The sequence below is a fragment of the Bubalus bubalis genome, chromosome 16 (assembly GCF_019923935.1).
Source record: "Bubalus bubalis isolate 160015118507 breed Murrah chromosome 16, NDDB_SH_1, whole genome shotgun sequence".
Lineage (NCBI taxonomy): Eukaryota > Metazoa > Chordata > Mammalia > Artiodactyla > Bovidae > Bubalus > Bubalus bubalis.
The window spans coordinates 19,858,042-19,873,699 of record NC_059172.1 but is presented as its reverse complement, the minus strand read 5'-3'; the positions used below and the strand labels follow the sequence as shown (position 1 = coordinate 19,873,699).

Here is a 15,658-nt window from a genome sequence, read left to right as displayed (position 1 = left end):
AAATAAGTCAGAGAATGACAAATACTGTATGATATCACTTACTTGTGGAATCTAAATAATGCAACCAACTAGTGAATATAATAAGCAGCAGACTTACAGAGCAAGAGAACAGACTAGTGGGTGCTAGTCGGGGAGGGGGCAAAATAGAGGTGGAGGAATGGGAAGCACAAGCTACTGAGTGTAAAGTAGGGTACACAGATGTATCATACAACATGGGGAATATAGTCAGTATTTTGTAATAACTGTAAATGGAATGTAACCTTTAAAAATTGTATTAAAAAATTAAAAAAACAACCACCTCAAACTAAACACAACAGGGTACAAACAAAGCTCAAGGTATGAGGCAGCACGAAGTGACCAAATGCTCTTCCACCCAGTCCAGGAAATTCCTGCCACAGCACTGAGAGACTAGTGATGCCAGATCTGACTTTTAAAAACAAAGTGGTGATCTGGATTTGCCTATACATCTCCTGATTTTCAAATAAGGCAACTAATTCACAGGAAGAAACAAAACACCACCTCAAACACAAGCAACAAAAATGTGTGTTTGTACGCAAACCAAACAAAAACATACCTGTAGGCCCCACTGGTCCATGCACTCCATCTTGTGAGAACTCTGTCTTCAGAAGGAAAGGTGGTGGGGTAGATCACTCCCCTATATCTCGTACATCTTTGGGGCTCTCTAGGAATCTCCATCTCCTAAATGGTAGGAAATATTAATAGAAGGGTCATCCAAGGTCCATGTAGTCAAAGTTCTGGTTTTTCCAGCAGACATGTATGGATGTGAGAGTTGAACCGTTGAACCATAAAGAAGGCTGAGCACCCAAGAATTGATGCTTTCAGACTGTGGTGCCGGAAAAGACTCTTGAGAGCCCCTTGGACAGCAAGGAGATCAAACCAGTCAATCCTAAAGGAAATCAACCCTGGATATTCATTGGATGGACTGATGCTGAAGCTGAAACTTCAATACTTTGGCCAACTGATGTGAATAGTTTCGACCCTGATGCTGGGAAGGATTGAGGGCATGATGCTGGGAAGGATTGAGGGCAAGAGGAGAAGGGGGTGACAGAGGATGAAATGGTTGGATGGTATCACCAACTCAATGGACATGAGTTTGAGCAAATTCCGGGAGACAGTGAAGGACAGGGAAGCAGGGCGTGCTGCAGTTCATGGGGTCACAAAGAGCTGAACACAACTTAGCGTCTGAGCAATGTTTCCTGAGTCAGCCTTGCTAAACTGAACAATCCAGAGACAGTGTAACATGTTAAATATTTTATTCACATTGTTTATAAACTGTATCCACCTGGGAAACACATGAATCCAAAAAATAGATTATTTTACAGTCATTCACATTTTTTAAAAACAAGTGACTTTTGACGTGAAACTCTAAGATGGAGGCCCTCAGTCTATCTTGCGGTTCAGTGCCTCATCACATGAAGCTTCCTGCTCTGGGGAAGGGGTCCTGAGGGCAGTCCACCTAGCTGGAGTCACTAATGGTTCACCTACCAGTGACTGATGAGAAAACGTCAGTGCAGACTTTAACCCGTGAACATTCACTGGTGTAAATCCATCGTCACTATTTTTGTCAAGGAAATATGCGTTTTAGAGCTTGCGTACCCATCAGGTAGGAAAACAAAGGGAGAGACTCATAGTTTAATTGCCTATTACAGAGCCGTCAGGAAATTCCTGGCTCTGTAAAGGTTTAATGTCTTGCTCACAGACAGAATCAGTGAATTATGATTTTATTGCGTTGACAGCTTGAGCCATAGAAACAGTAGTGGTTTGGAAACTGATGCAAACGTCTGTGGATTAACCCTTTGCACATCTGATGCTCCCTACCCTGGAGAAGAGGGGCAACAAATTCAGCAAGAATTAAGAATGTGCCTAATTTTAAGTGTGTTAGCCCAGATAGATGGCCATGGGGGTTTTGCTGAGCGGCTAAAAAGATATTCTGGTTAAGAAAGTTTACTATGCTAAATCCAATTATGTATCAGCTTGATGGCTTAGCTCCTTTACCAGTTAAGAAACTTTACTATGGAATTTGACTTTAACGATTTAAAATCTGTCTGTTTATCTTATCACATCTGACCCCCTCCTACTATGTGAACTACAAACTAATCACTTTTTTCTTTTTTTTTTGCTTTGTGAGCTGCCACAGTTACCAGTGTGAAAACTTTGGAGCCTTTGGAGTGGGACCACCAGATGAGCCTCTAAATAGCAGAATTGGATCCTTTTTCTCTGAGCAGCAGCGATGACACTGGGCATTGTGCTTCTGCAACTCTTCACTAGGGAAGTGATTTCGATCAGGGTACCTCAAAAGGTCATTCCCTCCTCCCCTTGGGTTAAAAAAAAATAGCTTAAGGGTTGCGGCCATTACCCCCAAACAGACAACAACAACTCTGAATCCAAACGTAAGCTGAGATGTGGAGAAATTTTATCAGCACGTTGGCAGGTGTTTTTTTTTTTTTTTTTTTAAAGGACTTTCCAATGTCTATTGCAATCTATTGTTTGAAAAGACAGAAATCCATTACATGAGCTGGATGATGGAGCAGATCATAGCTTGTCTTCCTGCCACCCATGTGCATTTTTTCCAAATTTGTACACTAATCTTCGGTCAACCCGTTCCAAAATTCCGGTTTTATAGTAGTACCTGCAAAGACAGCAGAAGAGAACCATGGGGAGGGTTCACACCCCGGGAAAGCGACAGAACACGAGCTCTCCCCTCGTTCCTCTCAGCTGACGGGGCCAGCCTGTGGTTGCCCTGGTATTTTCACACCCTCTTATCAACTTACACTTAAACCTTTCCCAGACATCTTGAAGACTGAACCTCACCGCATGCAGTTCAGAATGTGTGTGTGTGTGAGACGGCCTCAGAGTGATCCCCTGGGAACGCTGCCAAGAAGGGCAAGGATGGCGTGTCAGTTTACAAACCCTAATCTCACCTGAAACTAAGTCCCAAAGTGTGGTCTCATGACCTTTTGGTTATCAGGTAAAAAGAGCCCTGTGATTTTCTATGTGTGTGCTGTTGCTTCAGTTGTGTCTGACTCTTCTGCAACCCGCTGGGCTGTGGCCTCCTCTGTCCATGGGATTCTCCAGGCAAGAATACTGGGACGGGTTGCCGTGCCCTCCTCCAGGGGATCTTCCCGACCCCAGGATGGAACCTGCATCTCTTGCGTCACCTACATTGGCAAGCGGGCTCTTTAACACTAGTGCCACCTGGGAAGCCCAACTTTCTATGGCTGACCATTTAATATAACTGTGCAGGCAGACTCACGGCATTTCGTGCTGTTCACCTACCTCAGCGCTCTGCTCAGCTTTTCGTACGTCATTCTGTCATTTTTCTTCCTTTGTCCCCACATCTTCGCCAGGGCTTCTGATTTAACCACCCGAAAAATACCTTGTTCCCTATCTTCCCATTCCAGAATGCCGCAGTTTTCCTCAGGAGATAGAAGCAGATCTCGCACAAATTCCCATAGATGAGAACTCTGGAGGCCTTTAGGGAAGCAAAGAAAAGTGAAAAATTAAAAATTTTCGAGTCATACAACTTCTTATGAAACCATGAGAATTGCTCCTTCGTGGAGTTATGTCCCAAAGTTATGACCGAACACTCTACTTGGAGCCTTACAGAGCTGTGAAATGTTCTCTTCTGCTAAAAGAGTTACAAAACACCCACAGAGACACCAAATTTATGGCAACCAGCGACACTGGTTCATGAAGCTTCCCCGCTCTATGGAACTCCCGACCAGTTCTTATGGAATTAACGACGCGACAGTCGAATGATGCATTGATTCTTCTTTCTGACAAGCAGTATGGTTCTTCTGAGGCCCCATAGCTACAACCATCTGGCTGGACTAATCCTACAGGTGTGTTTTTCATGAGAAACTGGTATTTCTGTTGTTCCATTGTATCGTCGTTAAAACTGACTCTGGAGCCTGGGTTTGGGTCCTGAATTTACCTCTTCTTGCTCTGTAACCAAATCTCTCTAGTCATTGTCTCTCTCAAATGGGTTAGTAAGAGTACCTCTCTCATAGCACAGGTTAGAGGATCATGATTTAATACGTGTTAAATGGTTAGACCCAAGCCCAGCAGGATTGACCCTGTAGATCTGTCTCAGTGCTGGGAAAGCTAACAGAATTGCTATTATCCTGGAGTACCTTTGAGAGAAGAATCCACAGTAGACCAGGAGAAAAAAACCCTTGTTTAGAAATTCAATCTGGCTAAAACATTTCCTTACTTTAATTCTCCTGTTACCATTTCCAAGGGAAAAGAAAAATTTGATAACACTTACAAAAGTAATCATCAGTTTCTCTGCTGTGTTGTTTGGGAAATAACTAGTCCTGCTCAAACGCTGGGTCTCAAAGCTTATTGAAGCAGATGATGTTGTCTCATGAATGGTTTCAAGGAATTAGCAACGACAAATGACATCAGCACACTTACTTGTTCGACTATGACCGTGACAGTCTTGACTTTTGATGCCACTTGTTTTCAAGCAACTGGAATCAGCATCTGCAACAGAGTGATTTACAGCTGCAGGAAGAAATCTAGAGGCCACATTCGGACCTCAAGTCACACCAAATGAGCAGCTATTAATTGGACACCTTCGTGGCAGGAGACAACTGGTGCCGGCTGTTCTGGGGATAATTAGTAGGTTTCAGGAGAATTTGTATTCAACACTGGGGCCCAACTGTGTGTCAGATTCCAGGCTCTGAACTGGAAACAGACAGGGAACAAGGCAGACTTGGTCCTCGCTCAGGTAGAGGCTGAGGACTACAGGGCAAGGAAAATACAAGTGAAACACAAATCGGCTCTGTTGTAAGTGTTACGAAGGAAGGAGGCATTAGATAGAGAATGGAGGCAGGCGAAAGCACCTGCTGCATCTAGATGGGGTGGGCAGGGCGGGTCTCCTAGAGGGACACATTCATGCTAATTTCAGGAGGTGGGAGAGGGTTTCAGAGGGAAGGAGCAGCAGTGCAAAGCCCAGGGGACCGCAGGGTGCTAGGGAGGGCGGGAGGTGTTGCCTCGGGGGCAGCTATCTGCTGACAAGTCACGTGGGCACCTGAGAATGGCGAGGGATTTTATTCAACAAGTGAAGACGGAAGACTTTGACAAGATCCACACTTTAAGAAGATCCCTCCGGCTAGTGTGGAGAACAGACCAGAAAGCACACAGGGAAAAGCAAAGGGACTACAGCTTATGAAGAGCAGAAAGCAAAACATGAAATCAATGCAGGGTTAGATTAGAACTCAGGCTGTAGCAGTCTGAGACAGGGGTATAGTTTCATAATTATGTAACAGCCTAAATGGGAAAAGAATTTGAAAAAGAAGAGATACATGCATAGGTATAACTGAGTCACTTTGCTGAACACAACATTGTTTATCAACTATACTCCAATATAAAATAAAAAAATCTGGCCTTCCATTTAGAAGCCACAGCTAAATGTCCACAGAGGCTTCTAGCAGGGGGTGCTCCTTCTCCTGTCAACAGGTAGAGTCTGCGGTCCCCACACCTCCAATATGGGCCGTGAACGGAGCCCAGAATTCACGCCCTGAGGCTCCCAAGGCTGGCAGGAAGACGTCGCAGACCAGGTCACAGCTGGGTTCAGTGGCCAGCCCTGCAAGTGGAGTCTTGGAAGAGAATCCTCCGCCCCTCCCCTCTCACCTCCCTTCCCCCTCCCACCCCCACCTCCCTTCTCCGGGGCCTCCCCTCCCCCTCCTCAAACGCAGGACTTGGACGCCTTGCATGGTGTGCAAGCCTCCCATGCGGAGCTCTGCCCAAACTGCCTGTTTGTGTGTAAATAATAAATTGTTTGAGCCACAAAAATAAAATAAAAAATTTTTAAAAACCCACAAAGTGTATATGATTCAAATCTAAAAGGTGGCAGCAGACCACCCCTCCCAATCCCTACATCACCTGCTCCCTCCACTCCAGCCACAGCGGCCTCCCAGCTCCTTCTGAAACTCACAGGCACCTCCTGCCTTGGGGCACTTGCTCCCTTGGCCCTGAGTGCTCTTCCCTGGGGCGTCCAGGGGCTTAGGCTCTCACCTCCATCTTTGCTCAAAGTCACCGTTTCAGGGAGGCCCTCTCTGACTGCTGAGCCGGAAGTGCACACACTCACCCTACTCAACACTCCATGTCCTAGTTCTATTTTTTGCCGCCGTATATGTCGCCATGGAACATACTATGTATTTATTTTGTTCACTGGCTGACTCTCCCTACTAGAGGGCAGGGATTTGTGTTCCCATGTGTATCCCCAGAACCTAGCACAGTGTGGGGCATACAGTAGGTGCTCAATAAATGCTGTGGCACAGCCATGTACTGTACTGCACTGTTCTCACCATCTCTGCTGTAGGGAGGCGATGCTACAACTCCTGAATGACAAAGTATGCTGTCCTGGGAGGGAATGGTGCCCCGTGCACCGCACCACTGCCCAGGGTGGCTGGTCTCAGCACCCGTGGGTCTTGTCACTCTGGGGTGACAGCCTGCAGTGGTGCCCTGTGGTCTCCTGGGCAGAGGCTGCCATGTCAGCCAGGCCTTTCACACCCAGACCACCACCTGGTTCTCCAGGTTTATCTCTTGCTGCTCCTCAACTCCTTCCCTCCTCTTGGGTCAGATGGTCCCAACAGGGCTCGACTCTCTTCCGCCTCAGGGCCTTTGCACAGGCTCCCTGCCTCTCACTTCCACCCAACCGACTCCGTTCTCACAAAACTCTTCTGGAAGGCTTCTTGGAACCCACCCTTCTCTGTCCCACAACACCTGTGCATTCCTCAGTGTCCAGCACTGGACCCACTATCCCTGTACTGCAAAGGTCCACGTCAGCTGTTGGTCACCTGAACTGACAGCTGATATTCATTCAAAGTGGAAAGTGTTAGTCGCTCAGTTGTGTCCGACTCTTTGTGGCCCCATGAACTGTAGCCCGCTAGGCTCCTCTGTCCACGAGGTTTGCCAGGCAAGAATACTGGAGTGGGTTGCCATTCCCTTCTCTAGGGGATCTTCCTGACCCAGGGATTGAACCTGGGTGCCTGTATTACAAGCAGATAAGTGCTTACTAAATGCCAAGTGCTTGGTGAGGGCTTCACAGACAGCATCTCATTTCATTTTTGCCAAGACCCCTTGAGGTATTATTGCTTTTTCCCTTTACTGAGGAGCAACTGAAGCCCAGAGAGTTTAAGGGTTTCACCAAGGAAGGTGGAGCCAGGACTTGGACCTAAAGCAGTTCTGTTCCAAAGCGGCTGTTCACACTACTGCTTCAGTGTGTCTCTCATGGCAAGTATCTGTTCAACAGATACTTAATGAATGGTCATTGAAGTGTGTTGAACGTCTGCTGTGGCCAGGTGGTCACCCAGTCTCACCCACTCTTATGATGCATATTTCTTACTCTCCCCACTTTACATATAAGAAGACAGAGGTGTCTCACTGGAGGTCCCTCACTCACAGGCTCCTGAGGGACCACACGAAACAGGTCCCAGTCTCTCCTCTGAGAGGACTTAGACCCAAGTGGGAGGGAACAGCCAGTGAACAAACCCATATTGGTGATAAACACGGTGGAGAAAGATGCAGTAGTAGTGTGCAAGGATCGAGGCAGTGGTGAAGGGGCTGAGCGACACTGTGATCATAACAGGAGCCAACAAAGAAAGCTCTTGGACAAGAAGACAGCTGAGCAGGAAGGAGCGAGCCCTGGAGACGTTTGGGGAGCCTGCCTAACGGCGGAGCTGAGATCACGTCTAATTTTCTGGCATTGGAGCCCTCAGCTCAAGTAACTGCTTGCATGGTTCACTGAAACGAACAATGACGCGAACGCGTGACTTCAGTGTTCAGGGTCCCTTCGGCCTCCCCTCTGCTATTTCCTACGTTATAGCCCAGGATCGTATCACTGTGGGAAAACAGGCCTGAGCGCACAGGCCAAACCTCAACCAACGCTCAGGAGAGATCAGCTGACAGTGGGGATGCTGCCAGGTGGAGAGAGGTCAACGGAGGTGAGCAGTGTTGATGGTCAGTTGATCAAGATGGAGAAAGGGTTTCGCCCTCCTCTCAGATCCGGTGCCATGCTCTGCGGCGTTGCCTGCAGAGCAGACCTGGCCTTTGTTTTAATTTAATCTTTCAGGAAGAGAGAAAACAAATGGAGCGGTCAAGATAAACAAAGGTGAACTATTAACTGGGGATTGGACAACAGCTTTCACTGAAATGCCCAAATGGCAAGAACAGGTGGAAGAGAGTCACCTTTTTAATTCTTAAGATTTCTCCCACGTGCTTTGGACAGAAGCTATGTGGCTGGATGGGATGGACACAGGATTGATCAGCAAGAGGCGGGATGGGTGGGATGGCGGGCGTTTCCACCTGTGGGTCTTGCCAGAGATAAACAGTCCTGTTCTATCCATTCCTACTTCTCAGCAGTGGATCTGACGGTAGTCAAGGGTCAACTAGGCTGGAGGCCCTGCTTGGCTGGGGGGTGGGGCTGGGGGTGGGGATAGAGGGGCTGAAGCCATCACTTGGTGGCCACGTTGAGGGAAGTTCCCACGTCCAAAGCTCCCCAAGGCGGCAGGGGTGGCAGCATCATGGTGAACCCCACCCCACCCCAAGCTTCTCTGCAGAGGTCTGCAGTGTCTGAGGGTTGCTCTCCCTGCCTCACACTGACCTTCATCTTGAATGTGTCCCCGCGGCGGGGCTGTGCCTGACACGGGCCAATGGGAACAGGGCCCAGGCTCTCTGTTGTCTGCGGGATTTGGAGAAGTTTGTTTGCCTTGAAACTGGAGACTGGTAAAGTGTGGCCAGAGGATATGTTCCCCGTCGTTGACTGAAATCACGCTCACTGTCCCCCAGAAGCTGGGATAGAGACTGGAGGGGCAGTGTCTACACTGAGCTTGTCACGCACACGTCCCCGGAGGCCAGCAGTCCAGTCACAGAGCTGCATCTCGGGCCAACGCAGGAGGTGCCCGGCAGTGAGGCTGGGCCTGCAGGCTTGGTTCACTGGCTCTTCTGAGGCAGGGGTGAGGCAGGGCCGGGGAGAGGAGAGAACAAGTGGAGAAGGGCTGGGGTGCGTCCCTTAGGCCCCTTCTGACGGTTTCCTAGCTTGTTGGGTGTAAGTCAAAAATCCCTTGTTCTCTGAATCATTGTGGCGCTGGGCCCAGACTCAGAGGAATTCTGAGTCCTAGGTCTCAACTGAGTGGACAGCAGAGTGAGCACAAGGGTCTGGGGGCACGTGTGCGTGCATGTGTGTGCACCTGTGGGCAAGTGGTGTGGAGCGCAGCATATAAGAGCATAGACCTTGAGGAGATGAGTCGGAAGCTCAGTTCTGCAATGACTTGTGACTTGTGAGTTCTAGCACCACCAGTTTCCATAGTAGCAAATGGGGATAATGCTACTATCTACTGAAGTTACTCATTGGTAGAGATGTGGATGGACCAAGAGACCATCATACAGAGTGAAATAAGTCAGAAAGAGGAAAACAAATATATATTAACACATACATGTAGAATCTAGAAAACTAGTATAGATGATCTTATTTGCAAAACAGAAATAGAGACACAGATGTAGAGATCAAACATATGGATACCAAAGGAGGAAAGCGGGGGATGGGATGAATTGGGAGATTGGGTTGACATATATACACTATTGATACTAAGTATAAAATAAATAACTAATGAGAAGGTATTGTATAGCTCAGGGAACCCTACTCAGTGCTCTGTGGTGACCTAAATGGGAAGGAAATCCAAAATAAAAGAGGGGATTTTTTTATATAGAGGATTATATAGAGAGGATTCACTTTGTGGTACAGTAGAAACTAACATAGCACTGTAAAGCTACTATACTCCAATAAAAATTAAAAAATAAAAATACATAGTGAAGTTATATATGAGGATTGTGGTGTTGGAGAAGACTCTTGAGAGTCTCTTGGACTGCAAGGAGATCAAACCAGTCAATCCTAAAGGAGGTCAGTCCTGAATATTCATTGGAAGGACTGGCGCTGAAGCTGAAGCTCCAGCGCTTTGGCCACCTGATGGGAAGAACTGACTCACTGGAAAAGACCCTGATACTGGGAAAGATTGAAGGCGGGAGGAGAAGGGGACGAGAGGATGAGATGATTGGATGGCATCACCGACTCGATGGACATGAATTTGAGCAAGCTCTGGGAGTTGGTGATGGACAGGGAAGCCTGGCATGCTGCAGTCCATGGCGTTGCAGAGTCAGACACAACTGAGACCGAACTGAACTGAAATAACAATGTACATAGAATATCTGGCCTGGCAGCAAGCTGGGCATGTAGTAAGGGTTTCACAAACGGCCACCATAGCTATGAATTTAATCTTACAGTTATTGAAGATGGATGGGAACATTGCTTGAAGCCCCCAGATGGATGCCACTTTGTCCTGGTTGGTCAGGCCCCCAGGCCAGGACCTTTGAGAGGGTCTCAGTAACCAAGAGCAATCATCATCAGCTTTAAAAAATGAAAGCTCCAAAGTTCCCTTTCCAAACCTTCTCCATCTGCAGAAGTAAAACCACGAGGGTTAATTTTCAGTCAACAAGGCCATTTGAGATCCTCCATTGCCTTATAATTATAAATGTGATCTGCTTAATGAGCTCTGATTTTTAGACATTATCAACCACAAGGCCTCTAACGGTTGGTAATTTGTAATTATGATTTTTTACTGCTAACGGGTACCAGTATTTGGAGCAACTAGGCTGCTGGCATAGCTTAGGCACTTTATATGCACTGTTACTTGAACTCATCATGACCCAGCGAGGGTCTGACCATTTTGTAGACAAAGAAATTGAGTCTGGGGGAGGATAAAGAAGCCACAGACCCAAGCCCCATGCTCCACCATGTTTCTCCTGCCATCTTCTCTTCGTCTCCCGCTGTTTCAGGTTATCAGCCTTTGACTGAAGTCCTACAAGAACCATCGAGCCCACGTGCACTACAACAGCCATGGCACAGCAGCGTGAACTTGGTTACTTACAGTCTTTGAGGGTGGCCTTGGTCTCATCAGGATCATTAAAAAAGGAGTAACCTGGGAAAGAAAAAGAAATCCATTAACCATGGCATACATCCCTGGTTTCTGTGGCAAGGCCAGAAGGGGAGGTGCTGGGGAGAAGGGGAGTGATTTTATCCTCTGTGGGGTAGTTTTATTTCACAAGGAAACTTGGAGACCACCTGGCCCTTATAGGGCCACCCCAAAGGCACTCCTGAGAGATATAACCTCCTGGTGCTTTTTTGGCCGCTGCACAGCTTATGCGCTCTTAGTTCACCAACCAGGGATCAAATCAGGGCCCCAGCAGTGAAAGCGCCGAGTCCTAACTACTGGACCACCAGGGAATCCCCCGACCTCTTTGTTTTTAAAGGTCACCCCGGGAGAGCCCTGGGCCAGGCCTCCCAGCAGCTTCTAGAATTTTTTGAGTGGCTATTGGGAGCGAGTCCTGGCTTGGGGCTGGGAGGCCTGAGCTCTGCACTGGTCTGAGTCATCGACCCTTGTGCAGACTTGCCAGTCACCCAGCCTCCAGGCTTGTGTTCCTTCCCGGCAACATGTGACAAAACCACCCTGACCACCCTGTTGGCGCTGTCTATGATCTGGGATGTGACCTCTGATCCCTTGGGGATTTGAACACGTGTGACATGCTGGTCTACAATGGACATGAGAATGGACACAGGAGGCCTTAAGAAACCCGACGTGAGGATTCAAAGAGGGGTCTGGAGACTGCTGTTCTCCTCTGAAGGAGGGGGTTGGGGTTGGGACTGGATCAGGACTTTCAGATCACGTTTTCAAGCAGCACCACAGGCCGGAGGACATCCATTTTCTAACGTGGTGTCCAACGTGAGGGCCAGTTTCTGTTTACTGAGAAGACAGGAACAGGGCATAGCTGTGACTGCTGACTCCTAGGGCCGCTGGTTCTCGGAATGGCTGGTTCTGGTCAGCCATACACTGTTCCTTCTTCCCAAGAATAGGCGGGGTTGCCGGGGGATATTCCTCTCCTGCGCTGGGGAGCCGCCTCCTTCCTCCTCCCTTCCCACCGACCCCGTGCTCAGGGACCAGGATCCCTCTGATTCTGGGCCCTTAAATCCCACTGCAGTACCTGTGGAGCCAGACCACACACTGGGCATAGAGACCCCCTTTGACTCCTCTCTCTGCCAAAACTTGGCCCGTATCCTTTTCTGTCAGAGCCCCAATCTGTGGGGTCATATATGGGCTAAACCAGCCTTCTCAGGTGGTGCTAGAGGTAAGGAACCCGCCTGCCAATGCAGGAGACATGAGATGTGAGTTTGAAACCTGGGTCGGGAAGATGCCCTGGTGGAGAGCATGCAACCCACTCCTGTATTCTTGCCTGGAGAATCCCATGGACAGAGGAACCTGGCAGGCTACAGTCTACAGGGTTGCACAGAGTCAGACACGACTGAAGTGACTTAGTACGCATATACACATGCAAGGCCTAACCTAGGTAATAACCAGTTTAACATATAACTTATAGACCAAACAAGAACTTTTTTGAGGATAAAAAACAGGATAACAGGTGAAGACACTATGTCCTGGGCAGATTGGGACACTGGAAACTTTGGTCACAGTACCTGCATTTCAATACACTTTACACACTCCCACCCAAGGAACAGTGAATAGAGATCTAAGAACTGAGCAGGCTGATGGGGTAATCTCACTGCTCAACACGATAACCGTCCTGGCCTGCAGACTGCCTGAAAGACCATCATGGGGGGTGGCTTTGTGGCTCCTAGGATCCTTTAGAATAAGAAGAGGCAACCTGTGGCCTGTTTAAAAACCAGCTGGTTTTTCACTTATCCATTTTGCACAGACCTTGAGGTGATGGGACCAGGGACAGGTACGTTTTGATGTAACAGTTGCCTGGAACAGAAGGGCCCCAGAGGGGAGATGCCAGCACAGGACCTGCAAGGGCCTGAAGACAAACGTGATTGACTTGACCTTTGACTGAGGCTGGCAGTGCCAAGCTGCATCTTCTCCTAGATGGGCTACTCTTCTCTGTGGTCCTGGCAATCTTATGCAAGGCTGTTCCCTTGGAAGGGTTCCAAATGGAGCCTACCTCCTCCCTGAGCCTCTGTGATTTGCTCAGACTTGCTTTGTTTCCTGGAAGCCCACTCTAGGCAGACCACTGACCCTGGTAGGTCACTGGCACTGGCAATAGTCAAATATGGACTGGAAATCAAGGGACGGCAGGTCTGTTTGTCCTTTCCTCGCCCTCAAGAGGCCATGGTTCCTAGGGCAGAAGCCAAGCCTGAGAGCCCCCGTCCTGGGCTTTTGTGCCCTTAGGCACTCATGATGGGGGAGATCAAGGTGGGGGCAAAGAATCTCAGAGCTGGAAGGTCCTCTTTGGATTTCTCCCCAAATAGGAATCCCTGTCACAGCACCTCCATCAAGCAAGGGACCATTAGGTTGTTTGATTACCTCCAGTGATGGGGAGCCTCCTACCTATGATAACTTTGAAACAGCCTTTTTATTTTTTTTTAATTTGATTTTTTTTAAACGCCCAAAACATTTTGTATTAGAGTATAACCAATTAACAATGTTGTTACAGTTTCAGGTGAACAGTGAAGGGACCTGACCATACATGAAACTAAAGAAGGTGCTTTTAGAAATGTCTCCTTAAATGGAGCTGAAGTATGTTTCCTTTATTTATTAAATTATGTTTTCTTCTTGGTTATATTCATTATGACAAAAGCAGGTGTCATTCACTGTATTTGCTTCCTTATCTGCTTATGCCAGGTAATGTTTCACTGAATCCTGTCAAGAAGGCTGAGGATGTGTGTATCATTACCCCACCCTAGAGGTGAGACAATGGAGATTCACAGACGTTTAACCCTGTGCCAGAGGTCCTGTGGCTCTGATGTTTTAGAGCCAGGGTAGGAACAAAGGTCTTTTTGATCTCGCAGCTCTTGCTTTGTACTGACTTTCCACGAATCAGCCTTGTTTTCTGTGTGACCCTGGAGAAGTTACTTAACCACTTGGGTCCTCAGTCCCTTTATCTGTGATATGGGAAAATAGAATTATATGTTCTCAAAAAACCTTTCCAGATTTAAAAAACCTGCCCATATACGTTCTACTCTTTCAGGGCATGTGTGTGCATGCTAAGTCTCTTCAGTCATGTCTGACTCTGTGCAGCCCCATGGATTATAGCCCACCAGGCTCCTCTCTCCGTGGGATTCTCCAGGCAAGAGTACTGGAGCGGGTTGCCATGACCTCCTCCAGGGGATCTTCCCAACCCAAGGCCTGAGCTCCCATCTCTTACGTCTCCTGTATAGGCAAGAGTCTTCTTTACCACTAGCATCGCCTGGGAAGCCCCTTTCAGGGCATGAAGTGAAAGTCGCTCAGTCATGTCGGACTCATTGTGATTCCATGGACTATACTGTCCATGGAATTCTCCAGGCCAGGATACTGTAGTGGGTAGCCTTTCCCTTCTCCAGGGGATCTTCCCGACCCAGGAATTGAACTGGGGTCTCCCGCATTGCAGGTGGATTCTTCACCAGCTGAGCCACAAGGGAAGCCCAAGAATACTGGAGTGGGTAATCTATCCTTTCTCCAGGGGATCTTCCCGACCCAGGGATCGAGCTGGGGTCTCCCTCATAGCAGGCAGATTCTTTATCAACTGAGCTAGTAGGGAAGACACCCTTTCAGGGCATGTTATGGCAATGGCACCCCACTCCAGTACTCTTGCCTGGAAAATCCCATAGATGGAGGAGCCTGGTAGGCTGCAGTCCATGGGGTCGCTAAGAGTCGGATACGACTGAGTGACTTCACTTTCACTTTTCCCTTTCATGCATTGGAGAAGGAAATGGCAACCCACTCCAGTGTTCTTGCCTGGAGAATCCCAGGGACGGGGGAGCCTGGTGGGCTGCCATCTATGGGGTCGCACAGAGTCGGACACGACTGAAGTGACTTAGCATGTGTTAAATAAAGATACTATCGCCACCTTGTGGCCAATTGATCCTTGACCATTAGGAATGTGATGAAAGGAAATTGCAATTCGTTGAGCCTCCCTGGAAACAGGGAAGGTAAAGAGTCTAGTTAATTTTCTTCTGCTGCTTAATGAAAGGTCAAGCCAAGTCTCTTTCTGTCCACTTTTCATGGCTACCAATCTTTATGAACATAATATTTTGTATCGGCCTGGTTCCTGGGCAATCCCTGAAGATGTTTTAGTTTTCTTTTTCTTTCTTTCTCATTTTTTAAAAAATGGACTCAACTTACTTCCTTGGTACTCACTCTGCTTTTCCTCCAATCTCTGATTCTAGCTTGCTAGAACTTCTAGGTATGGAAAGGTCTGGTTAGTAGAGGATCTTGGTTAACAGTTGCAGTTAATAAAATATCGCCACGTGAATCCTATGGTGGGGCAGGACCTCAGAGGTCATTTGGTCCCAATCCCGCGCCCCTGTCCTTGAGGCCCTGTGCTCTGGACACTGACCTTGTGAGCGGATGCTCTGGAGGATAAAGTACAGATACTCCCCGCAGACGCCGGCTGCCTCCATGAACTCCTCCTGTGTCATGCCGCACAGCTGCAGGCCGCTGATGTTGAAATGGCAGAAAGAGATGCAGTTGGCATCCAGCTTGTACTGGTCACAGCAGAACTGGAGCCATTCCCAGACGTGGCGCTTCGTCCAGTACTCAGGGTGGACGGATGTCCAGTAGGAGTCGCAAGCTGCACCAGGAAG

General features: G+C 48.1%; 1 protein-coding gene across 3 annotated transcripts in view; it reads right to left on the bottom strand.

Annotated features, from left to right (window-relative positions):
* Positions 1 to 1,257: 1,257 nt before the first annotated feature.
* ELF5 (E74 like ETS transcription factor 5) overlaps positions 1,258 to 15,658 on the bottom strand; it is a 47,863-nt gene continuing 33,462 nt past the window's right edge. For all 3 annotated transcript variants that reach the window (XM_044929271.2, XM_006062381.4, XM_025266242.3), the window contains exons 3-7: positions 15,412 to 15,645; positions 10,953 to 11,003; positions 4,438 to 4,506; positions 3,298 to 3,493; positions 1,258 to 2,650 (exon numbers count right to left, since the gene is read on the bottom strand). In XM_044929271.2, the coding sequence (XP_044785206.1) occupies positions 2,554 to 2,650; positions 3,298 to 3,493; positions 4,438 to 4,506; positions 10,953 to 11,003; positions 15,412 to 15,645 (647 nt within the window). In that variant the 3' untranslated portion in view covers positions 1,258 to 2,553. The remainder of the gene's footprint in view (positions 2,651 to 3,297; positions 3,494 to 4,437; positions 4,507 to 10,952; positions 11,004 to 15,411; positions 15,646 to 15,658) is intronic.